Source organism: Lutjanus erythropterus, chromosome 10 (assembly GCF_056507025.1).
Source record: "Lutjanus erythropterus isolate fLutEry1 chromosome 10, fLutEry1.hap2, whole genome shotgun sequence".
Classification (NCBI taxonomy): Eukaryota; Metazoa; Chordata; class Actinopteri; order Lutjaniformes; family Lutjanidae; genus Lutjanus; species Lutjanus erythropterus.
In genome coordinates, this window is record NC_139326.1 from 36,620,743 (window position 1) to 36,646,181 (window position 25,439).

General features: G+C 38.7%; 1 protein-coding gene across 1 annotated transcript in view; it reads right to left on the minus strand.

The window, feature by feature from the left end:
- unc5db (unc-5 netrin receptor Db) overlaps window positions 1-25,439 on the minus strand; it is a 200,444-nt gene that overhangs the window by 128,057 nt on the left and 46,948 nt on the right. Inside the window, exons 3-4 of the mRNA XM_084729244.1 lie at window positions 21,440-21,583; window positions 15,403-15,506 (exon numbers count right to left, since the gene is read on the minus strand). Coding sequence (XP_084585370.1) covers window positions 15,403-15,506; window positions 21,440-21,583 — 248 coding nt within the window. The remainder of the gene's footprint in view (window positions 1-15,402; window positions 15,507-21,439; window positions 21,584-25,439) is intronic.

Genomic DNA, 25,439 nt, shown 5'->3' on the forward strand with positions numbered 1-25,439 from the left:
GGAGCCCTTGTGGGCGGCAGAACTTTTTAATTGCTGAATATCTCATTAACACATGGGTTAAGCGTCTCCATCAGGCGTTCTCCGAGGGACCAGACGATGCCAGCTGGACACATATCATAAACCATACCGCTGAGCACGGACCCAGTTCAACCAACGATCCCCTCCCTCCCACACACAATTTTTAAAATATGGTCAATATCAGATTCCAATGTGAACTGGTCACGGTTCTGAACTGACCTGCAAAAGAACAAACATGATGATTGTCACACAAGGCTTACTTCCTGTTGCCAGTAGGTGGCGCAACAGCTATGACTCCTAATTGTCATGTTCAGGCTGGAGCTTTTATCAAACATGTGAAATTTGTAGGGGATTGGGCAATGTACACTGAAGTTACAACAAATCCTGTTTGATGGCGAAACAAATTTGATGCATTTGATGCTCTTAATAACTTTTAATAAAATAATAATCTAGAGCGGAACGGTCACTAGTTGCACACACCAGTTTTGAGGTAGATGTCATTAATTATTTTTGTACAGCAGGAAATGATACATGTGCCCACCAATTTTCGTACATGTAGGTCAAATTGCCTCAGGGTTGCTTTGTTGTAATTCTGTAGGGGTCCCTCTCCAGCCATTTTGTCATACAAACTGAATATCAGCCTGTAAATTTGTTTGGGACTGGACTTTTTGAAACATGTAGTTTCAGGCTTCCTATTTTTTGGTGAAATATTGAAGTGTACTGTGCTGGCACAGCAGCGGTGTTCAATCAAAACCCACAATCTTCACAACAAAGCAGCATCAAGGTCTTCTTTTCTGACCCAGTGTGAGGAAGACTGGGTCAACTTACTAGGAGGAGCACATCAAGCTATTTTGCCAACCCATATGTAAATTTCCACCATATTTGAATATTGTGCCAAGTTTGGTGAAGTTTTGAGCATGTTCAGCGGATTAAAAATGTGATTCATTGCATGAAATAATAGTAATTCCTTCAGTTTCAATAAGATCTTTGTACTGCTGTTGGTGCTCATGCCTTATTATGTTTTTTTTTATCAAGAAATGGCTGCTACTTCTGTAGGGACGTGTGTGTGGATGTAGCCTGAGCCAGGAGTGGTAGGATTGTGCTGTGAACGGCTTCACGGAAACAGATTTCATCCAAAATTCCAGGATGTCAAGGGCAACTTTTACTACTTCTACATCTGTCAGCATTTTTCCACAAGACTCTTGCAGCAACATGCATCAGGCGAGTGAGTGAATAATAGCTGCATGAATTCTGATATGACTGTTCAGACTGATGTTGCCTGCAGCAAATCATACTTGTATCTGATAGGACAACATATTAAAGTGGCCCAAATCACAACTGAAAAGATTTCATGTGATTTCTACAGTTCACACTGTCATGAAATAACAGATCTGAGTCACATATGAGCAAAAAAAAAAAAAGATTTGGAAGTAGTTGGACAACAAGTTGATGCCAAGGTGACACAGCACAAACGGCGCACCACAGTGCAGGAGAAAAATCCATCTGCTGAGTCATGGGTTGGTGTCACAACTTAGCGTGATCTCCTCCCCTTCGGGCAACTCACAGCCTCCTGTGGAGAAGCCGGCGTGGGCGGCAGAACTTTTTAATTGCTGAGTATCTCATCAACGCAATTACATGGATTAAGCGTCTCCGTCAGGCGTACCCCGGGGAACCAGGGGGACACCAGCGGGACATGCTGAGCGGCATATCAGAAACCATACCGCCGAGCACGGAGCTAATCCACCCGACAATTCTCTCTGCAACCAATCAGCAGCACACATAAAGACAGGCATGTTCATTACCCCCCCTACACACACACAGATACCAGCAGACGCTTTGAACTCAGCATGGCTCAGCGTGTTCATACGGACGTCGAGCCTGACAGCAGCAGGTAGAGTCGCGGGGAGCTATCGGCGGCTTAGCCGTGCTCTCCCACTCCGGAGGTTAATCAGAAAAGATACGGGGAGAACACAAAGTGGGCCCGCGTTGCCCATCCGCCTCCCCCGTTGCTTCCCAAATGCCACCTCTCCTCCCCTCTGAGCAATGTGGCACTACATTACTATTCCACCCCGATCTGTCTTATCTTAACGAAATAAATAGAGGGAGCTCCCGGCTCCGGCCTGTGCTGGGGGGGATGTAATTGCTTAGTTTAATAATGAAGCTCATCATCTGCTCTCTAGGAGACTTTCCCTGACCTATGAGAAAATAACAGAGGCAGCTCGGCAGCCAGATCGGAGAGTCAAAACAAGTGCAGGGGAGGCAGGAGGTGGGACGGAGTTAAATGCTAACTTGTTTTTGGAGTAGCATTGCAAATGTCTCTGTGAAGCTCAACAGAGAACTGCTTGTATCACAGAGCAGAAGCATTTAGTTGATTCCCCTTTGTGCGGTAGCCCAGGCTGTCTACCTGAGCTACTGTAGATCAAGGGGATTCATCTTGGATTAAAGGCTTTCATTCAGGGAAGATGAAATTGGCTTCCAGTTTGGCTGTTCATTTCACACTTTCTCTCAGAGTAACCTCTCAAAAGAAACTCATTATACAGGGTTCTCATGGACTCCTTTCTCCCCGAGTTAAAAGATCTGCTCTGCATTCACACCCCCTGATATCTGTGAAGCAAAAGTGGGGGATTGGTTTTGGATCGGGAGCACCGAAACGAAATTACAAATAAGCTGCTCCTACGTTCTATTAACCATAGGCAAATTACAGCGTCTACTCTGTGGATACGTTGTATGAAGGAATTTAAGTGGCAAAACACTCTGAGAATTTGCATGTTGACACTCAGACAATCCTCACACACCGTGGACTAAATGTGAATTAACAGTAAACACCCACAAGTGTTTTGCTGTTGATTAAGCGTTGAATGCATGTCTGAAGATATCTGGGCATAAAATTGAAGCCTGACAAAGAAACGTTTTGTAATGCAGGGAGACAATAGCTATTGATTTAACAGCATTTCAGCTAGTCTACTAAAGTGCAACAGTTTTAAATTCAACAAAGTCAATAACAACTTTGAAAGGGATGTAGCACTTAAATTGGCACAAAAGTTTCAAGTTTTGTTTTTTTTTTTAACCCTAGGGACCCAGAGGAATGGAAAATTTCAAAATAAGATCTTGTCTTTGTCTAGCCTGTGTCTGGCAGACATAAATGATCTCAATTTAAGACCATTTTCTCATACTTCTTAAATTCGGCTCTTGAGAAATTACCTTTGTCTTGTCTCAGCCTGAAACTAATTTAAGCTCAATCTAAGATCTTAAAATGTTTCTGTAAAATCTTTTTTTCACTGCACTGACCTTAATTTTGTCTTTAATAATCAGTTAAAAATGTTCAAAAAGGTCTCTGCACACCTGAAAGTATGACAGGTGCGTAGGAGGAAAATTCAACTTGAAGAAAACCAGAACAACCTTCATCAGGTATACTAGCTACTGGCCAGTATACCTGATGAAGGTCGTCCAGACTGAAACATCGTTGTTGGATATCTAATAAATTAACAGAAAGCGACCCAGTGTGCGGGAGCCTTTTCTGTTTTTTTGTCTTTAATAATCAGCTCTTGAGATAACAGTGAGTCTCAGGGGTCAAATGAAAGTCCTGTTGCTCCGTACGGTTGTCAAGGAGGAAACCTCTGAGACACCTGTGAGCTCAGCAAAAGATCTCCTGCTTAAGAATCTCATTTATTTCTCATAAGACAAAGAAAAAGATGAGCATGAGAAACAAAAATCTTTATTCTTTATTTTTTAAAAAAGACTAAAATGCCTTGTAAAATATTGAAATTTATTTTTTTTTAAATAGCATAAATGACACAAATATTTTTGTAATTTAAATCCTATCACATTATACAACTAGGGAATCCAAGAAAAAGCAATAACCATTTATTTTGCACAAACATGTCAGCACTAAAATGTGGTTCATGATGCTCTTGAGTGTTCATAGATTCTGTTCTTACCTAAGAACTAATCCCATACAAAAAAAAAAACATCAGTGAATGCCAGAATCTTTGTGAAAACTACGTAAGTGGGTTTTAAGAAGAAATTTCTTTTTAAGAATGGTTAGTGAATGATGCTCAAGATGTTGTCCTCAAACATCTTTTGTCAACAACTCAAAAATATTCAGTTTACTGTCAGAGAAGTTTAAAAAAACAGAAAATATTCACATTTGAGGAGCCGAAATCAGAGAATGTTTACTATTTTTAATTAAAGAAATGACTCCAAACAAATAATCATTTAATTAACTCTGTCACAATCTTGTCAGCTGAACAAAGGTTCATGTAGTCCACATGTTTGGACCTATTTTTCAAGCCTTTCTTACAACAATTGTTGATTAATCTGTCAACCATTTTCTCCATTAATCAATTTGTTGTTTGGTTTGTAAAATACCAGAAAATAGTGAAAAATATTAATCAGTGTTTTTCAGAGTTCAAGATGATGTCCTTGGATGTCTTGTTTTGTCCACAGCTCAAATATATTCAGTTTACTGTCAAAGATGAGTAAAGAAACCACAAAATATTCACATTAAAGAAGCTGAAATCAGAGAAATTTGACTTCTTTTTAATAAAAAAAAAAGCTCAAAATGATTGATTATCAAAATATATGCAGATTAATTGAATTTTACATTAATAGTAGATTTATCATTGCAGCTCTAAGTGTTTTATGTTTCCTGTTATGTTTATTAATTGTCCAGTTGTTCCTTCTTTTGTTGTCTGCAATTTATTAAATGATTGAATTTCAATCCAATAAAAGCGTTTTTTTCACTAGAGGCCATGAAAATGAATTGGCAACTATGTGTGCACTGTGCATGATAATAGGCACTATCTTTATCATCTTTTTTGAAATTGTAATCCTACTAATAATTCACAATTTTACTTAATAAATCTGCAATCTGCTCATGTCTTTTTTCTGTAACTGTAATGTAATACAGTTACCTTTTTTTTGCATCCAGATTACATAATCCCGTTCCATGTAATCGGTTACTACATTACAACAGTTTTAACTAGTTACACACATGGAATTAAACATTTCTGTCAGTGTCACCAAGAAGTGAACATTATGAGCTTTGTTGAGACAGATGTGATGGTGGAGCTGTTGTATCAGACTGGATCAGATCCTACAGGTGTACCCAATAAAGTGGACACTGAGTCTATTATCACCTTATAAACCTACCTTGTTAACATCTTAACAGTTGCCCATAAATCCAGCATACATTTAGTGACATTAGCATTCATTGGGGGCATTTTGTTCCCCTGGTGAATAAAAGTCCGATATTCACTCTCCTTTTACACCTGTTTTGGTCTCTATAGTAAACTCTTGTGAGGAAACCTTTTCCCCAGCAGCCATATTGATATGAAATAGTTGGACGAACACAGGTGTTATCAATGATACTAATTAGTTCCTGTTCAGTAGCAGAGTCTTTCCAGTGAGCTAGCATAGCAACATAGCAGCACCCTGGCTCTGTTTGAACTGAATGGAATAGAGCCTTAATTAGTATAATTGGTAACACCTGTGTTTTTGCACTACTATTTTATGTCAAAATGGCTCCTGTCAAAGAGGTCAGTATGTGGTTTAACTTTTTCCTACAGCTAGTTGCTGTTGCTAACCTTGTATAATTAGTGCTGGGCTGGTGTCAGTGGTCCTATCAGAGCTTTTGACTCAAAATAAATACTGTTTGCTAAACATGGAGGTGAGGTTAGTGAACCAAAAGAGAAATATTTAGCAAAGCAACATTAAAGTGTGGGTGAAACAGCATTTTGGAAGAATATGGCTCGCGTATTTTGACATATTTCAGGAAAAGCAGTCAGGATATAATGTTGGGAGGCATTTGATTCGAATGAAAAAACAGACATAGCCTGCCATGTTGTTGATAACCAGTTAACTAATGAGTCTTAGCTCTGACGTACCATGCTGTTGTCGGTTAGCTAACTAATGAACCATCATTGTTATGCATTGGTGGAAAGAGTACTGAAAATCTGTACTCAAGTATAAGTACTGTTACATTTTTAAAGTATTACTCAATTACAAGTAAGTGGTGTTACAAAAATACTTGAGTAAAGTACAAAGTACTCATCTCAAAAACTACTTAGTGTATTTACTACATTGGTCCCATAACTTCATGGTTAATTATATGATAATTACCAAATACTATATTTGAAATTTCTCAGAAATTACTCCCAAATTAACCCCAGATTTCATGGTTAATTATGTGATAATTGGCAAGTAGTCTTTTCATGTAGTGGGTGGTAATCACCAAGTAACATCAAATTTGCAGTTAATTTCAGAGAAAGTTCAAATATGTGAAATGTTACCACCTACTTGCATAAAAACGATACTCGCGAATTATCACATACTTACCATGAAATCTGTGGGTAATTTCTTAGAAATTTCAGATATGCCACTTGGTAATTACCACGCACTACATGAAAATGGTACTTATTAATCATCACACAATCAACCACGAAATCTGTGGGTAATTTGCAGTTAATTTCTGAGAAATTTCAAATATATCAGTTGGTAATTACCATGTATATACCATTAAATTATGCCACCTGGAAAATGAAGCCTCATCTTACCTTTTAACTGTTGACATTTAATAAATTATCAATAGTGGACATTATTTTGGCTTTTTTTCTCCTCATTTTAAGGTTTAGTTTCCTTATTCATCAAATGGTTCCACCAGAAAAAAAACAATGTTAAATGAGGTACAATTCATCTATACATCCTGGTTTTCATTGTCCCATTTGCAGATCACATCAGATTACCTGATTGGCTACATACATACATAAGAAAGGTTTGGACATTAACTCAACTTGTACTTAGTACTCAATTATGATTTTGAAAGTAACTAAGTAGATTACATAGTGTAATAAACATTTAAGTACAAGTAAAAGTACAGACTTAAAAGTCTACTCATAAAAATACAAGTACCCCAAAAACGACTCAACTACAGTAACTTGAGTATTTGTTAGTATTAGTTACTTCCACCCCTGCTGTTATGTACCATGCTGTTGCTAGCTAGCTAACTAATCTTAGCTCTGTGGCTCTAAAAGTTGAAGATTGATTGATGGCTGCATGTCATGATGATATTGGTTGAAGATGGTTGGGTCACAGCTACATAAGCACACATCTTATTTTGTTTAAGTGGAAGAAAACATGATTGGAGTTTGAAGAATACAAGAAATTGATTTTTTTTTGTAGTTGTTATTTTAGAGTATATTGTTAAACAGGTGCACAGAATTACCAGGAATGTGATCTAATATTACTTTGAATATTTAATTAATATGAAAGACGTGATTTCAGAGCTTTGGTTAAAAGTGATTTGTTCTTAGCTGGAAAGATACTCTACAGTACAATATCTATAGCTGCTCGCTATGTTGACATCAGCACTAGCCCTCAAACTGTGATGTCAGTATTTTTTGGACCACTACAAAGCTTGAAATGTGTTTCCTTTTTTATTCTGTTTCCTTTCTTGAACGTGTTTTGGAGTGCAGCTCAGGTATTACAGCCTCTGTCACTTCAGTCTGTGAAGACGCCGTCTCAGGCTTCCTTCCTCGAGAGCGTGATTCTACATGCTCTCACTTTTACTCCCATTGTTGTGACATGCGTGGTGCAGAAGTGATTTGGAGACCTGTGCCTTGCTGATACTGCATAGAGACAGCTAAAGAGGTGCGGGGATGACAGTCCTCCAGCAGGCACGGCCGCTCGGAAGAGCAGGTAAAAGCAGCTCTTCCTGTCTTTTCCTCAGTGATCTAAAACAACGTACAACTCTCAGAGTACAAACCTGTCAGTCATGCTGAGACGTCCTACTGAGTTATATTTTTATCGCTAGAATATAGGCTTTTACAGTGACCTCTACTGTCATGGAAGCAACAAGCAGCCACTATCATGTCCAGGTTTTCATGTTTATAACAAACCACATTTCATGAAAACTGGTTCAGAATAAAGCAAGTTACAGCTGATTTTGTAGCGACATGTAGTGTGATCCGGAAAGTTTCAGACACGTAGTGGAGACGTACAGCAGCCAGTGATCTTAGCTCTGGCACCCTTGCAGTCGAGATGGCAGCAGAGCTAACAAAAATGGGGATTCATTAATTCTGTATCACGCCTAGCTTCAGTGGACCATAACATATCGGGTATGGAATTAATTTGCAGAAGCTTCAGTTTAAAGGTAGAATGAAAGTTTTCTATAGGCATCACTTTTTGAACCAAGACAACAACCAAAATGCCAAAACAGACTAGATAAGCCTTGCTTTTAGCCATGTAGTTGGTTGATGATTTGTGGCTGGCTAAGAGCCGGTCAATACAAAACAGAGCAGCCAATATTTATTTATTTTTTTTTTTAAGGTTTTTCAGACATTGTGAATCACTGCAATCATGAGAGGTCCTTGAGCATACAGTCATAAATGTGCACATAAGACATTAGGCTGATGGCCCTCCTGGCTTATGGAGATACATGTTTTTTTAAACGTACTTTCACATTCACTCTACCAAAGGAATATCTTTACTTGAACAAACAAAAAACCCTATTTTGCTTTTCATATTTGTTTCCATTTTCCAAAACATAACACTGCCTATAAATGTCTGATTGTGATTTTACTCCGAAAAAACTAATATAATAAAATTGGCCTTTGTGCCTTCTATAGGCCTAACAAAAGAATTGGAAATGTGTAATCAGTTTTATCAACCTTTAACATTTAAAGTAGTTTGCCTGATAGAACAGTGAAAGTGAGAAAATTTACATCTCTAACCATAAACCACGTACACTAATTAAACTATAAACTAAAACTAAATTGAAGAGGCATGCAATGCACTGAAATGCAGTTTTTGCCACCAGGCATCAGAACAACAACAGATGTGTATCCTGACGGGCAAAACCAATGAAAAGCCTAAACACACTTCCTGCATACTCACAAAGTTGAATACTGCTGTGAGCTCACTGCAATAATAGAACAATTCCATCACCTTGGATCGTCTCTCATTGTGTTACATCACAGCTAGTTTGGAAGCTGTGATTGGCCTCCAGCCAGCCAGACTGTAACTTAGACAAGTGTGATGTGGAAACCTGAAACCTCTGGTGCGCATACACTTTTCAGCTGTAGGAAACATCTTGCTTCCAGCAGTTAAAACTTTAAAAAATAAAAATATGTACAAATTCATAGATTATGGTTCTTACAATGAGAATATTGTATTGCGTTGGTGCCAGGGACCGGTGGATCAGCACACACATCAGAACTGGCAAAAGTCACTAGGTTTTGCAGTGATTGTGGGCTCGGTATAGCGTCCTCAGATGCACGCCATGGTTGGGATAAGGTTGCTTTGATATTCATGAAATTTGCTGGGATTATTGCTCTCATCATAAAGAACATTTTTTTTAAAATGACAGTTTACTCAACAGGAAGTTGACCATATTGGATTTCATGAGCGTCTTTAGGATGCTCAAAAAGTTAAACTTAAAACATGTCTGTATTGCGGATCTTTAAGCCAAAAATTGGACTGTTAGTTGGCCAAAAAAGTAAAAAAAAAACAAAAAACAAAACAAAACAAAAAAGTAAGACTTTGAAAAATTAGAACCGGAATAGTCAGGGCCCAACAGTCCCTGGCACTGGATCAAAACACACCAGAGAACTGGAAAAAATCAAAAAGTTTTGCAGTACTTGCGGGCTCCATAGCAACCCCAAATGCATGCCATGGTTGGGATAAAGTTGCTTTGATGTTCAGGACGTTTGGTGGGATTATTGCCCTCATCACAAAGAACAGATTTCTTCTTCTTTTTATTTTTAAACAACAATTTTCTTGACCGGAAGTAAACCATATTGGATTTCATGGGCGCCTATAGGGATACTCAAAAAGTTAAACAGCTTAAAACGTGTCTGTATAGGGGATCTTTAAGCAAAACAATTGGATTGTTAGTTGACCAAAAAAGTGAAAAACAAACAAACAAACAAACAAAAAAAGAAATATTATAACAGGAATATTCCATATTCATGAATATTCCCATAATGTCATGCCCATTTTATAAAGAAATTTAGAAACCAACTGATGATGAATGTCAGTTGCAGCCCTAAATATTATAGGCCATGGGAAATTAGAACCGGAATAGTCAGGGCCCAATAGTCCCCGGCACTGGATCAGCATGCACATCAGAACTGGCAAAAATCACAAAGTTTTGCATTAATTGTGGACTCCATAGCACTCCCAAATACACATCATGGTTTGGAAACAACAACAACAACAAAAAAGAACAAGTATGGTTTATATTAGCTATGCATGAATATTCCATTAATGTCCTGCCCATTTTATAGAGAAATTGAGACAGGAACTTGGAAAAAAGATGCACTGATAATGAAAATAATGCCACTTGCAGCCCTAAATATTATATTTAAAGAATAATAGAAATGTCTCTGTCTATCCTCTGTGTCAACTAAAGGAAATCAAGTGCTGATAATCTCATATTCAGTGTCAATACTGTCTCCAGCAAAATCAAACTGAAAGTAAAATAAGCACCAGCAAAACATGTCAACTGTTGCTTGAAAACTTACAGTCTAATTGGACAAGTAATGTTAAGGAAAGAGTATTGTCAGAAATATATCTCCGGTGTCACTTCCCCTCATGCAAATAAATTAACAACTCTGGAGTCAATGAGACATTCCCGCGCAAATAAACAGTTGGAACCACATGATACAAACTGATTCCTCAGTGAGTGACTGGAGACTCATTAGCTCCCTCTGACATCCTTGCTGACGAGGTTGATTTCCAAACACACCCCTCAGAAGCACGGTGTTTACGCTGCGCTTCAAACCGCAGGCTCACATTCTGTTGGGCCTGCCTGCGCCCTGTTTGCCACGGCAGCATCCATACTGCAGCTGCACTCTGAAACCTCACACTACCGCGCTCACGGACGCCACCTCAATATTTCATGGACGAGGTGCGCTGATATCGACTTGGGCTGAGGATATGTGCCATGTGCTCTCTACATTATTCACTCCCATCTCTTGTGGCCGGGCTCATTTGTGTTGACAAAGGACTAGATGGGAGGATGTGATTCAGTCTGTAGCGCTCAGATTCAACTATTTTTATCCCCACTGTGGACTCTGCAGCGCTGGAATGACATCACTTCTCCATTTCCATGTTGAATCATTTATACGGTGCAGGGTCGGAGGTTGACCTCCACTTAAATCTGTTCCCTGCATGCATCAATTACACTTCCATGCTGATTATCACCGCACCAAATATTGTATGGAGCCTGCATTTGGAGAGGAATGTGCACTTGGCGACATCTTTTTCAACGAGATATTTAAATTCTATGTTTGCCCCACAAGTCAGTCTCTCAGGTTGAGCACACTGTGAGAGACATCTGTTCTCCGTCTCACTGGGGGCTGCAGTTTCACTTGCCACCAGGTATGATTTACATGCTAAAAGCAATCAGAACAACAATTAACAATCAACTGCTCTTTAGCAGGTAAACGATGTGTTAAATACTGCTGAGTCATGCTGATGTGGTCCTGCTAGGGAGCATGACCACAGCAGAATTTTCTCTTCAGGTTGGGTAGTTCGGGTCTCAGTAGTTCTAACAGAATCTCTGTGGTTTGGAGTTACATTCCTATCAGCCTTATTTCACTGTCCACTGAACATTTCAGCTGTATTAAATCACTGCTGATGCCAATCGAATATTTCTTTTATTGTGACGAGGTTATGGGAAATGCAGTGCGTTTTGTCACAAATTAGTGGATCTTCATCGGCGATGCTATTCTTCAGTAAAAACAGGTCTAATCAACCAGATATGAACATATTCTCCTCTGTTTGGTCGGTGTAGTAGTTTGAAATATAATAGGATTGAATGGTACAAATGAAAAAAAGACACCCAAGACATTGTGTGACCAACAGGTGTGTGCTTAGTCAGTTAAAATGATTAAAAAATAAAAGTAAAAAAAGAAAGAGAAAGGTATGAGAAGTACAGTATGAGGATTGGGAAAAGAAAGTCTATCACTGACAATGCAGAGGATTAGGGGTAGACAAATCCTCTTATCACAGTGTTGCTTAGTTTTGCACAGTAAATACAAAGTTATGCTGATAATATGGTAAATTTTCTGAAAACTCAAATGAGAAATAAATGGAAATCAGTGGATAAAACAAATAGAAATGAAAAAGTCAGAATAATCTACTAAACACTGGAAAAAGAAATATGTTAAATTTAGAGGCAATACAGTAAATCAACAGACTGAATTGTATTGTGGCTCTTATCTTCCTTTGCTGATGATCAGATGTAGAAAGTAGATAGAGTGAAGTAAATGCATGAAATGTTCATTCTCAGCTTAGCTCAGCTTAGATACTGTAACCCAGCAGGTAACAAAATGACAGATCTACTGCTTGATGTCAAAGACAAACCTGCACTGATACACATGATGACAGAGTAGGCTTGGACAGTAGCTCTGACATTTTTAAGAGGTATATAGTATTAAGACAGTATTTGTGCAAAACTTATATAAAACTGCTCAACTCAACTCTTTTCCGATGCAGATACAGTAGTAGTATCATTGAAGTCAGAGCTGATCGTTATAGTGATGCTATAGCCGCAGTTGAGGAAAAAAAAAGAAACACACACACTCAGGAGCTCTGCTTTGGCCTTGCAAAGCTGCAGCCTTCATTCACAGACAAACCCAAACCTAAACTGTACATTTACTGCTACGACTACAAAGCCCTGCAATTCCAAGAACTGAGCAGAGAAAAGAGTCCCCTCACCCAGCTGGTCCTGATGCTTAGTTCACGTTCTAACCCTGTTCTGCTTCAGGATCAGTCTACCAAATTATAACACAAAAGAAACAAAACTACATCACCAATTGGAACACACAAATAAAAGCACAGAGCAAAATACAGTGCTATCTGGCCAGTACATTGTGGCAAATTACCTGACCACAGTGACTGATCACAAACAAGGAACTACGTTGATGAAGTACAGACTCAGTGACCACACAGCCTGGCCATCGAGACGGGCAGATACAAAAAAATCATGGCTCCCTATAGAGGGGTGCTTCTGCCAGCTCTGCAAGGAAAAAAAAAAGTTGAAACAGAGCTTTCTGAATGCATAAAATTCCAGCCCTTCAGAATCAAATATTTCCCCAAATTTAAAGAGAGACACCCTGAATACAGCCACATAAACAACATAAACACACACACAATTTACTGTTCATGTTTTTACTGCTATTATTTTACTGTTGCTGATATCCATCAGTTATGTTCAGTTTCATGTTCCTGCTTTTATCGCTTATTGCCTGTGTTTAATTTAAGTATGTTTCTTGAATGTGCTTTGGCAATTTGTTATGGTCATGCCAATAAACCCTCTTTGAATTCAATTGAATTGAAGTACTGCCAGACCGACAATTTCACTGCTCACTTTTTCCTCCGCTCAGTGCGTATTCACCGTCGCTCTCCGATGCTCGCTCTCTCATGCTTTCTCAACTACACACTCACTACTCTCCAACCGAAATTACTCTCAAACACGGGCAAAGGCATTTTTCTTTTGTACTAGTTAGTCCTTGAACTTTATCCTCCGAGATGCTGCTTTGCTCACCAGTAGAGAGACTGACCTCTTGTGGCACATACTGCAAACTACAATACATCACTTGAATACAGCATCTGCCAATTAATTTAATAAAAAGAGGAACATCATAAAAAAAATCATGCTGTTGGGATTTCTTAATACCCTGGTAAATTGTAATACCTTCATACTGCCCATGCAGAATCATGTACACAGGGAGATGAATATACCTGTTTCTCGTGATCAGTGTAAATGATCCACAAGAGGAAAATACTGGAAAAAAAATGGGATACTAGTGTGCATGCAAATGAACTCAAATAGTAACCAAGCTTCCAGTCTAATAAAAAAAAATATAGCTTTCATATTCACAGATCTGGATGTTGTGACCAACAGTCACAATGATGAGATTCTCTTTCATGACTTTTATGTCTTCACCAGCGCACAGTAGCAGCTGCTGATGGATCAAACCACAGAATCCAGCAGGAGAAAGAGCCACAGCCCTCTCTGCCCCCCCTACATACCCACTCCCCTTTAAATCATCCTCCAAAACTGTAATTGGACCATTCACTCAGTGGCCTGACCCACTTTAAGCCAGATGTTTCTCACAGTGTGAACTCACAAGACTCGCAAGGCTAATGGCACTATAAAATGAATTTGTGAAGAGAATCTCTGAGTGTCTGGTGTCTATATTTTATTAACACATTGTGCTGTTGTTAGGGGAAGGTTTGACTCAAATGGTGGCAAAAGTACACACATTCTGTACCTCAGTAGAAGTACAGATTCATGTTTGTAAAAATACTCTGATAAAAGTTTAAGTACTGATTCAACTTCTTTACTCAACAGTGAAAAAGTACCCTGAATTGTATTGTACTGTATAAAAGTAAAAAGTCGCCCTCTGAAGGATATTTCATGCTGTCAATCTCTTTCTGTGCAAAGCTAACTGACCCTCATCGTTTTTCCACACTCGAGCCTAACTTTTACACTTCTTTTACATCTTGTTACGTATTGTTCCATATTGTTGTTACGTCTTTTGCGTCATTTTCATCGTTGTGTCTTTTATGTAATTTTTGTCATGTTATGTATTGTTACATCGTTTTCATCTTGTTACATTTTCTACATTATTTTCATCTTGTTGCATCATTTTGGTCTTGTTAAGTATCGATGTGTCATTTTTGCCATGTTATGTATTTTACATTTTCATCTTGTAATGTAATGTTATACCATTTTTTTTTGTCTTGTTACATCTTTTGCATCATCCTGTTAACTACTGATGCATCATTTTGCCATGTTACATTTTTTATGTGATTTTTGTCTTTTTGCATCTGTTATGTCATTTTTGTCGTGCTATATAATTTCCATCTAGTTAAGTACTGATACGCCCTTTTCATCTTGTCATGTATCATTATGTTGTTTTTGTCTTGTTGGGTCTTTTTGGGTTTTTTCATCTTACTTCCTCTTTTTCATTGTTTTCCTCTTGTTACATCTTATTAAGTCTTCTTCTATCTTTTTCATTGTTTTCATCTCATTACATTTGCAAAGTACAGATACCTGAAAAATCTATTTAAGTTCAGTAACTAAGTATTTTTATGTAGTTACTTCCCACTTCTGCTCAAATGTATGCTGTGAATCCCTCACTTTGGAACCAGCACCTTCCTTTTTAAATGTTTATGTGCACTTATCGCTGCTATCCAACACAACTCTATCAACCTCTTAAAGGTCAGAGACAGCAGAGCTGAAGCTAGAATCTGAGCACAGGCTTTCTCTCGTCCAAAAAAAGGACGACCGATCTGATGCTGATCTTCTCTGCTCAGTGGGAGTATAAGCTTCTCCTCTTTCAGGAGAGGAGGAGCGAGGAGCGACGGCCTTACCTCCGCCACAGGCACTCCCTCTGGGGGACGGCAGTGCAGAACGATCATCCCGTTGATTGGCACCTCCTTCCCCTGGGGGTCCTGCTCAAAGTTTTTCCGCAGGTCTGTGTGGGGAGATAAGAGGCAGCTGTCAGGTGTCAAGTGTTACGGTCAGCCTGGCCTCAATCCTCTTCAGCGGCTAACACGCCGGCCTGCCCCCGGCTCTGCACGCCGCGACCTTCAAAACCCGCCGCAGCCCGTATGAGATAGAGAGGATCCCATGGCCCTGTGCTGGGTAATCTGTTGACAAGGTGGTTTGGAGGATACACTGGATGGAGGAAGTGCTCGAGGATTGCTCTGATCATCCTGGGCATTCATGTGCATACAATAGTGACAGAGCCCATAGAGCCCATTCGGCCCATTTTCTAAACTGCCTTTGATAGGTTATTGCACTGCTGCTATCCACTGAATACCTTTAAAATGTCAGCCTTTTTGGAGAGGAGGAATGTGCCTTTGAAATCTCTACATGGGTTATGAATGGGTCTCATGTACTCTAGGATGGAGGTTCTCAATTTTTTCTCAGCCAAGGACACGTACAAGATAGAAAATATTATGGAGATCTGCTTGTGCATGTCCTTTGGATTAATGAAGAAATATGTAACAATTGTACATCCAAAAATGACATCTCCAGTCAAACACCAAGTTGCAGCCATAGATGGTATATTAAATAAGGTGAAATCCTATCAAATATACAGTTGGAGTTTTAGTTCAGTGACTGCCTGCCAAACTCCATTAACAAAATGGTTCATTTAACTGTAATGAAGATATACTTCTTATAAAAGACTATTAAAGATTTTTTATCACTCATAAATAGACCTTTACTTATGTGGAAAAAATTCTGCATTACTTTGAACTCAAATTAACATAAAACAGGCCAACAATAACACAAGATATGGGTTGGATTTGAAATTTAAGGAGGACACCGCAGCTGTAAAATGAGTATTCCTTAATGTCTTATAACATGTCATGGTCATGTTATGATTTATTACAGTAAATATGCAACAGATCCTTTAATTTGATGTTCACTTTTTGTGCACTTCTCTGTGAAATGTAGTAGAAACAAGTAAGAAACGTATTAAAAATAACTGTACTAATGCAGAATACCCATAACATATATATGTACACACATCAGGAAAGCATGTTTCGCTCTAAATGAATACATAAAATAAAATGCTGACATTGATTATTTTAAATAATATACAATAAAATAGAAAAAATATAAAATATAAAATAGGCCCAATAAAAACACAGAAGAATAATAATAGGCCTAACCTGCAATGTAAAAAAGAAAAGTCGAGAAAACTTAAAAAAGTAAAACAACCAGCTGCAAAGCCTTCTTGACTTTACTCAACTAAAAGGTAATTAGTTGAGTAATCTTAACTAAAGAAGTTCACTCAAAGTGGTAGTTTAGTTAGTCTGTCAAACTCAAAATCAGTATTCAGATATACTTTTGTACTTAAGTTAAGAAAACTTCTTATAGATTGACTGATATGACCAGCACTATGCTGGGTTATAAGCTTTGGATATTGCTTGACTTAGACTTAAAAAGTCAATGACTATATTCACATGCAAACAAATTTTTCACTATTATTCAAAATAAGATGATATTCTGAATTTGATACAGGTCATCTAAATGGCTTATTTTTGTTTGGATAATCTGAATTAGCATTTCTAATTAAGACATATGGGATGTGTAGATATTATTCAGCTTTTCAGAGTATTCTTTGGACAACCCATTCAAGAATATGTATCTCTATTTATGACACGCAGCCTCTTGACTATTTACAGTCATCTTTGCGTGCTGTAAAAAAAGACAGCTAACCAACAGTGTACAGAAGAAAAGCCCACATTTCTAGTCAGGAGGAGAAATGCCTACTTTTAAAACTTTTCAAAGACTTGGATATCAACAGGCTTTTAATTATGCACAAACATTGCAATGAGTATGCACAGCTGCATGTAAACATAAATATTAGTCAATATTAATTCTCATTAGCCGTGTAAATAACTTTTCCAGAAATAAGGCAAAAACCTGGATATTTTACACGTCGTCAGTATGTCTTAAAGCAATATCCAAATATTGTAAGTCATACAGCAAGTATATTCCAAACGATTTAAAAGTTGTTTTTTATTGTAGGGTGACAAGTTTTCTTAAGTTTTCTTAAGTACATAAATGTTGCGTTTGGCAAGTTTTAGCACAATTAACCCTCAATTAAGTAAAGTCATACAGGTCTCAAAGATGGTTCCTTTACTTTTTAACTTTTTTTTTTTTTTAAGAGTGATAGCACATGAATATTAGTTGGTTTCCACCATCAATGGATGATGTGTGCTTGACTGGCAGTTGGAATATTTATGTATATATTCACTGAGAGCTCTATCTATGATTTGCTTTACATATAAACATTATTTGTTGAACTTAAATCCTTTTGTAAATAAATGAATATTTTTATTATCACAATAATTTAAATGATTAAGTGAATGAAAACTTTTCAGGGACCTCCTGGCAGAGTGCCATGGACCTCTGTTGGTGCCCCTGACCCCTGTTTGAGAACCATGATCCTAGGATCATCAGAGACTCCCTGCATATAAAGGACCTGAATACAGGGAGGAAATTCTATCGCCTGAAAACCTGAGCTGAGCTGGCAGGTAGGTAAGTCCAAACACAATGATATACAAATCCTCGCAGATAAAGATTCTGACATCACATCATCTTTGAACTCAAATTCTTTTACTTTCTTCAAAGGACAAGAAACGGCTCCTTTTGTAAGTGATTTGTTTCAGCTTTCTCTTCAGGAAAGCCATAGAAAAAAAAAAATCAAGTTAAAACACTAAATTCACCACAGAGGAGGTTCTTAGAGAACCTATAACACCCTCTGGCAGCAGTATTGGATTTGGACAACACCAGCTGTGAATAGCTGATTCTATCTAAACTTGATCAGACAGCATTCGTTTCTTGGAATTGATTATTTCACCGCTGATAAATCTGATTCATTTTCATTTTCAAGATAATGTCAGCCTGCTCCGTTCACGCAGTTTGGTGCAAACTCCAAGAAAAAAAGACATGAAAAAATTCTGTTGTGTTTCAGCTCTGGTGCGTGAGGGGTTAAAGTCACATGGACAGACATTGTAAATCAGTCTTGGTGACCTGTCATTCTGCATGATTGTAAGACTGCTGGGACCTCCGGGGGAAAATCAAAGGCTTTTTCCACAGTGACTGACAGCCAGTCACGCTTTACTTCACTGCACTTGAAGGCTTTATTTTTTATCTGCTTTTATCTTTCATTTATGTTTTTTTCCATTTATCTTCTGCTCCGGTGGCTACAATAAACTACTGGATACAAGCAGTGATCGGGTCCATCTTTAGATCCAAGTGTCACATATCATGCCATCTAATCCTGGTCCTGAGCAATAAATGGACAACATCTGAGTTTGATTTGAAGTGGGTCAAGATCTCGGTTCAGTTGTTTCATCGACATACTGTATGTGAGGGGTCGAATGAAAACTCTCACCAGGACAAAACAGATTTCTCTTGAAGTCTGACTGAAATTACAATTACTCATCCCCTTTTCACAGTCCAAAATCATGTCAAAGCAACTTAGTATTTTAAAAATATATTGAATGTTCAGACCAAGTGGGAGGGCCAGTTTACTTGTTTGACTGACAGGTTGAGCTGTGGCCAGGAGCAGGAAGAGACACAGTAAACAAGCTTGCCCTGATAGCTTTATCTTACAAGCTACAGACAGACCACATTTTATTAGCATTTTAGCATCTTAGCTGACATAGGATTATATTAGGAAGCAGAGGTGTGGACTAAAGTCACATGACTTGGACTTTAGACTGGACTTGAAAAAATCAAAGAATTTTCACACAGATGAAAACACTTTAAAATACCTCCACCAAAATACTGGCCTACAATAAAAACATCTCATCTAATGACATTTCAAAAATGCGAATCCACGAATCAATTAATTTCCCTCAATTTCCTGGATCAACTAACATTAACGCTATTCATTCTCAGCAAGTTGACGCTTAAATACCCTGATCCACTTTGTTTGAAGCAATCTGACTGCATCCAATCAAATTACAGCGGAGAACCACGAAGAGATAATTTTGCACCAGCTGGAAAAAATGATATCAAAGGTAGTTTTGTTTATGTACAAAAACTACAAGGTGGTCAACAAAAAACAAACAAACATGGTGGCTGAAAATTACAGAAGATGTAACAAATTCAAACTTGATTTGACTTTTAAAATTAGAAGCACTATGAACATTAAATCAAGGCTAATATTAACATAGTTAGAGAGTTTATGCTTAACTTACATTAGCTTAACTGCTAAGTAACTTTGTAAACCCATGAGGCTGCAAACTCGCTGTTACATTATGACTTGTTTAAGACTAAAATTCTAATTTTGGACTCAGGACTTGTCAGTCTTGAATTGGGATGTCTTATCTTGACTTTGGACTTTACTTAGGACTTGAATGCAAAGGCTTGAGACTTACAAAACAATGGGCCTCATGCAAGAACCACTTGTCCGAACAGGTTTGTTCTTAAGTGGTGCGTATGAGTGGTTTAAGAGAACTTGTCGCATTCACCAGTTTTCTCGGATTTTGAATTTTCTTTCAGATGCAAACACAATTTCCGAGTGGACCTGTCACAGAGTCATGTGAAGTCAGTCTGCAGGTAACCAACTAATGACTGCATATTTTAATAGTTTGAAAAAAGTTTGAGTTTGAAAACAAAACAAACAACCAAACACTTCACATTACACTTCAAATTATAATATAACTCTAAATTTACATATAAAGCCTCTCATCCTTCATTCAATGGTGTATTATTACCTGCTGTCAGGTGTATTAGCTGTATGTCTGTACATGCAGGTTTATGAAGTCTCTGTCCAGGTGAACATCCTCACTTATTCTGTCCTCTGTCTCCATGATGAAAACTTCCCCTTAACCCTCCTCCTCTCACTGTAGTCATCGATCGCCCTGAACTGTGAGTTTTTTTGTTTTTTTTTCTTCTCTCTCTTCATTTTCATAGACAATTCCTCTTTATTTCAGTGACAGTCCAACCCTCTGGTAACACGGCATTAACAGCACTCGCTTTTTCCCTTTCTTTGCTTTAGTCTTTACGCTTGATGCTGTTAAAATGAAAGATTTACCTTTATGGTGCTCTGAAAGCTGAACGTCAAACTCAAAACTTGTGAATTTCTTCTTCTTTTCTTTGATGCCTTTCTCATGAATGAACACTTCCTGACATATGGGGCAAGAAGCGCAGCCATATATTGTTTTATTGTGATGTTAATTATGCTAATTTACAAGTCTTGTGCATGTGCAGTCAAATACGCACAGGTGGTGTTCGTACGAACCCCTCATATGAATATATATGAAAAGAAGTAAGAAAAATTTAAGACAAGAGTTTGAAAATGTTCTTGCATGAGGTCCAATGACTTGGCCCCATCTCTTTCAGCAGGCATACTTTAACAAGCTAATTAGCTATCTAGCCTGCAAACTGAAATTACCACTGTTCAAAAAAAAGTTCTCAAGAGCATTCCAGCTGGTTAATGCACATGCAAGAAGCATAAAATACCACTTTGACTAACTTGTATACTGATTTTTTTTCTTATAGCAGAACACAGGACATCCATAGAGCCGACTGTACTGTAGCAGGAAAAACACGCAATTTAATTTAAGTTTGAGCACCTAGCTGTATCCAGTAAACGTATCACATCTGTCTTGGTGTAAATATGCACTGTAGCTAATTTAGCATATATAAACCTCAGGTACTAGTTTCACCTACACCAGCACTGGTCGATTTGTTTGGCCTTTTAAAATGGACAGTTTGTTCGGGCCACCTGAACTGATAGGCTAAAGCTAAGATAGTGCACCCTGTCCCAGCGTCAACTGGACACTTCAACACTTTCTTTTATCAAAATGCAGGTACAAAAAGTTTTGCGACACAGTTGATGCATTCTGGATCACTGAGGTGTCCTCATATACTCACAGGCGATGCGGACGGTAGCCTTGCGACTCTTGGAGGTGCCCAGGTGGCTCCAAGCCACGCAGAGACACCAGTAGTCCTCAGGGCCGTGGAAGTCCTCCACCTGCTGGCGGGACACGTTGATCATGACCTCACGCACCTTAAGCCCTGCAATGACAGAGAAGATAAGACAGTTTAGACACTTAAAACACAAAATATGTTAGATGGCCTGTAGTTACAGTCCATTACCCGACCTGAATCCAACAGATTCAGTAGCATCAGTTTTAAGTTTTAAGTGTCTTTTACGTCACTCGCAACAAGACACATAACAACAATGTCAAATCCAGACTGACAGAAGGACTACATGTTGCTACTACAGTATGGAGGACAACACAGTATGTCTTGTGGAGGAGTTCTGCACATAACTTGACAGTGCAATTGTTCATCAAGATGATGTCTCTCTACTTGCATTGGAAACCTGTGTTACCAGCGTATGCAGTTACTGATGCCTACATTGTTACCACAGCAAATTGCCTGCAGTCTGAACAAAACCTATGAATCTACAGCTAATGCTAGTGGCTCTCTGAGGCTGTACTTAGGTACAGACGTTCTGTTAAGTTTTACTGATTAGCACTAAACATGAACTTCAGTTGAGGCTGATGGGAATGTTATTGCTTTTGCAGGTATTTGATCATACACCAAACTGTTGGATGACTTAAAAAGTTGACCTGATGGTGGCGCTCCAGGAGAAATCAGAGAATCACTAAAGTGATTACAGTGATTGTAGAATATGTGATTTTATTCTGTCCAGTAGTCGTTCAGATTTTAAAGTTTGGATAAAAGTGGTGACAGACCAACGTTGTTTCACCATTGATTAATCTGCTGATTATTTTCATGATTAATTTAATTAATCATTTAGACTATGAGATGCCAAAAATTGTGAAAAATGCACATCAAAATTTCTAGGAGCCCAAAGTGATGTCTTCACATTGGTTCTTTTGTCCAACCAAAAGTCCAAACCCACATTTACAAAGCAAATGTTTGACGTTTTTTACTTGAAAAATGCCTTAAATGACATTAAATCAATTATTAAAATAGCTGGCAACTAATTTTCTTTGTAATAAATAAAAAATAAAATATCAAATAATCATAAAATGGACTAATAGTAGTAGTTCTACTTCCAAGGCTGACAATATAGTCTTGGGTCTTGGATGGGCTTTTGAATTTTGATCAACCAGTCAGGTTCATGAAGGTCGGGTCAAAGAGGCATTTACAGGCTGGGTTCAGGCCTTTGTTTTAGGCATGTGCAGTACTACAGTTAAAGCAGATAACTGAAAAAAGAAAGCCCTGCATTCTAAATAAGGGTCCTTAAGGAATCTTTAATCAATACCCCAATACGTCTACAGGCTTGCGTCAGTGATCAATGGGTCTTACAGGATTAGTTATGCATAAGTTCTTAGGAAAGGCTGACACACTTCCTAAATCAGTGCATTCTCCCCCTCTCAGCTGAGCTCTGAGAGCATGGCTAAGGAAATTGGCAGAAACACAGTCCCTCGGGGGCCTCTACTGTATGTTTTGAGCACTCAATGCTGCTAACAAGAGGAAAGCTAAATCAGCTGTAGCAGAATTAGCATTAATAATTTGGACTACACTTAACCACTTCAAAGAGCGTGTGTAGGCTTGCTGTGAGAGCGACACAAGGACAATATGCCATATTATGTAACACAAAAGGCATGTGAACACAGCATGCCGCACAATGCTCTTATTCTATTGAATGCATTAAAGAGGAGGGGGAAAAAAAGACATTTATTTGAAAATCCTCTTAGGCAACACGCTGCAAGTCCCCAGTGGGAAATGTTCGTCACCCTGTCATATAGCTTCAGATGGGTATACAGCACCCATTTTTAATCTGAGTCATCGGCTTAAGGCCTGTCACATGTGTTTTCTCACTGCTCCTCAGAGCTTTTCGCAGCCTGGAGGCCTGATACCCACAGCTGGATTAGAGGCGAGGAATGTGTTAGGGGACTGGAAAAGACCAAATACCCAATACCCTTCCACCCCTGGCTCTTCTGGCTCTTGTGCATCCACTCTCTCTTATAAATAACACTTTAATCTGACATGCTCTTACTAAAGTCAAACAGCCTCATACTGCGGCAGCACAGCTTGCAAAGCTTCCCAGTGAATACCAATTAAAGTCGAGTGAACGGCAGCGGGGCTACGCTGGCGGATCCATGCTGGCGTTCGCGGTGAAATTAAGAAATGGAGAACATTTAGTGGCGGGCGGTCTCCACTGTGCTGGGAATAAATGACAACAACAGAAAAGTGGGCTTCTCCCTTTTTGTCACACCAAACGCGCTTGACAAGTTGTGAAATGCTGATACAAATTAGGCGGTTCGTCTCAATATGGTGCACTGCAGCGTATTTGGTGACCAGGGCGGTTTAAATTGTGATTGACGGGCCTGGAGGAAAAAAAAAAAGAGGCACGTTTAAGAAAAGGAGTAAACAAAGCAGCAGCTCCATGGTTGGTGCCTCCCAGTCGCAGCCCCTGTAGAGAGTGAGACATGGGCATAATTCATAATTTTCTCGAGCAGCGGCAGAGAGCTGGCAAGTGACAGAGTACATGTGGGAAGAGAGACAGCGGAGAAAATAATGACTAATGACTTTCCATGATACCCTGAAAAGTGTGAGTCTGTGTTTTAGAGAAGAAGAGGAGATGGATGACAGACAGGAAAGGCGGCGGTAAGCCTTCTCGACAGAGCAACACATTTCCTGGAGTCCAAAGCGGCGTCGACAGGTGGTTTGCCGGAGAGACGGAGACGAGTGCTGCCACTGTGTCATCTGTCAGCCCTATTTGTTTATAGGCAGAACACTGTTGACAGGGCTCATTAGAGTAAACCACTTGATCTTTTCTCCTCCCCAATCCCCTCCTTGCTCCTCGCAGTTTCCTGAGTCACTTGATAAATCCATCCAAAAAGGCTGAATCACTTGGAGAAAGACTGGCGAGATGGCTGAAATAGGATCTGAAATTTGGCTGTTCTGATCACTTTTTTGAACTCTCTTTCTGCTTTGTTTTTACTCATTTACAGTCTTATGTCATCGTCACTATCACTGCCATATTCTTATTTTCAGGATGCATTAGGCTCTTTGGAAATGTCATTATTTGGCATGTAGGTGGTACTAGACAAATTCTAGGAAACTTTTCATAAAGAAATAAATAAATGCAGAAGGAACTGATACTGATTGATACCTATTGATACCTATACCAATATCAGAAACGCTTCTAATACAGCCTAAAATACTGGATTGAGTATTGGTCAGTATTCAAGTCTATGCATCATCTAATATCACAATATATTAGCCCCAAATGCCAATTTTTTAACCTGATCTTGACCATACAACAATAACAGTAATCGTATCCAAGTATGACATCACCCATTGGTTTGTGGACTACTGCTTTGAAGCCTCAAGTTTGGCATTATGGGGGACGCAATGGTTGGTTTTTGCAACCAGAGCATGCGCAGTACTAACGAGAGCATTAAGCTGGTGGTCAACATACTGCAACTTGGACAGTACGTGGTTTTGGCTTGTTCATTCAGTCTGGCCACCAAGCTTTTCATATTACTGCACAACCCCCTTCTCAACGGCAAGTGAGTCAGGTGTGTTTTTCACCAGCACATCTTACGAAACAGAAACGAAAAAGAAAAGAAAGTCTGTCATTTTTTGACAATACATGCACAAAAGTGAGGCCGGTGCCCAGTAAAAAGGCAGTGACAGCATATTTTATCCACATACTGTAACACAGGCAGAGCAGAGTGTGAGCAGAGAGGAATTTCTTGGACTTTTTTCCTACAGTGTTTTCATGGGCAAACTGTACATTTACTGCCATTAGACAACTTCACTGCTAAACTTTAATCCCTCTGTACTGAGCAGCCATGACACTCACTTTTTTTTTTCTTCCACACACACTGCAGTGCTTATGCATCATACTGATGGAAAAAAAATTGGGAATATTGACACATATCGA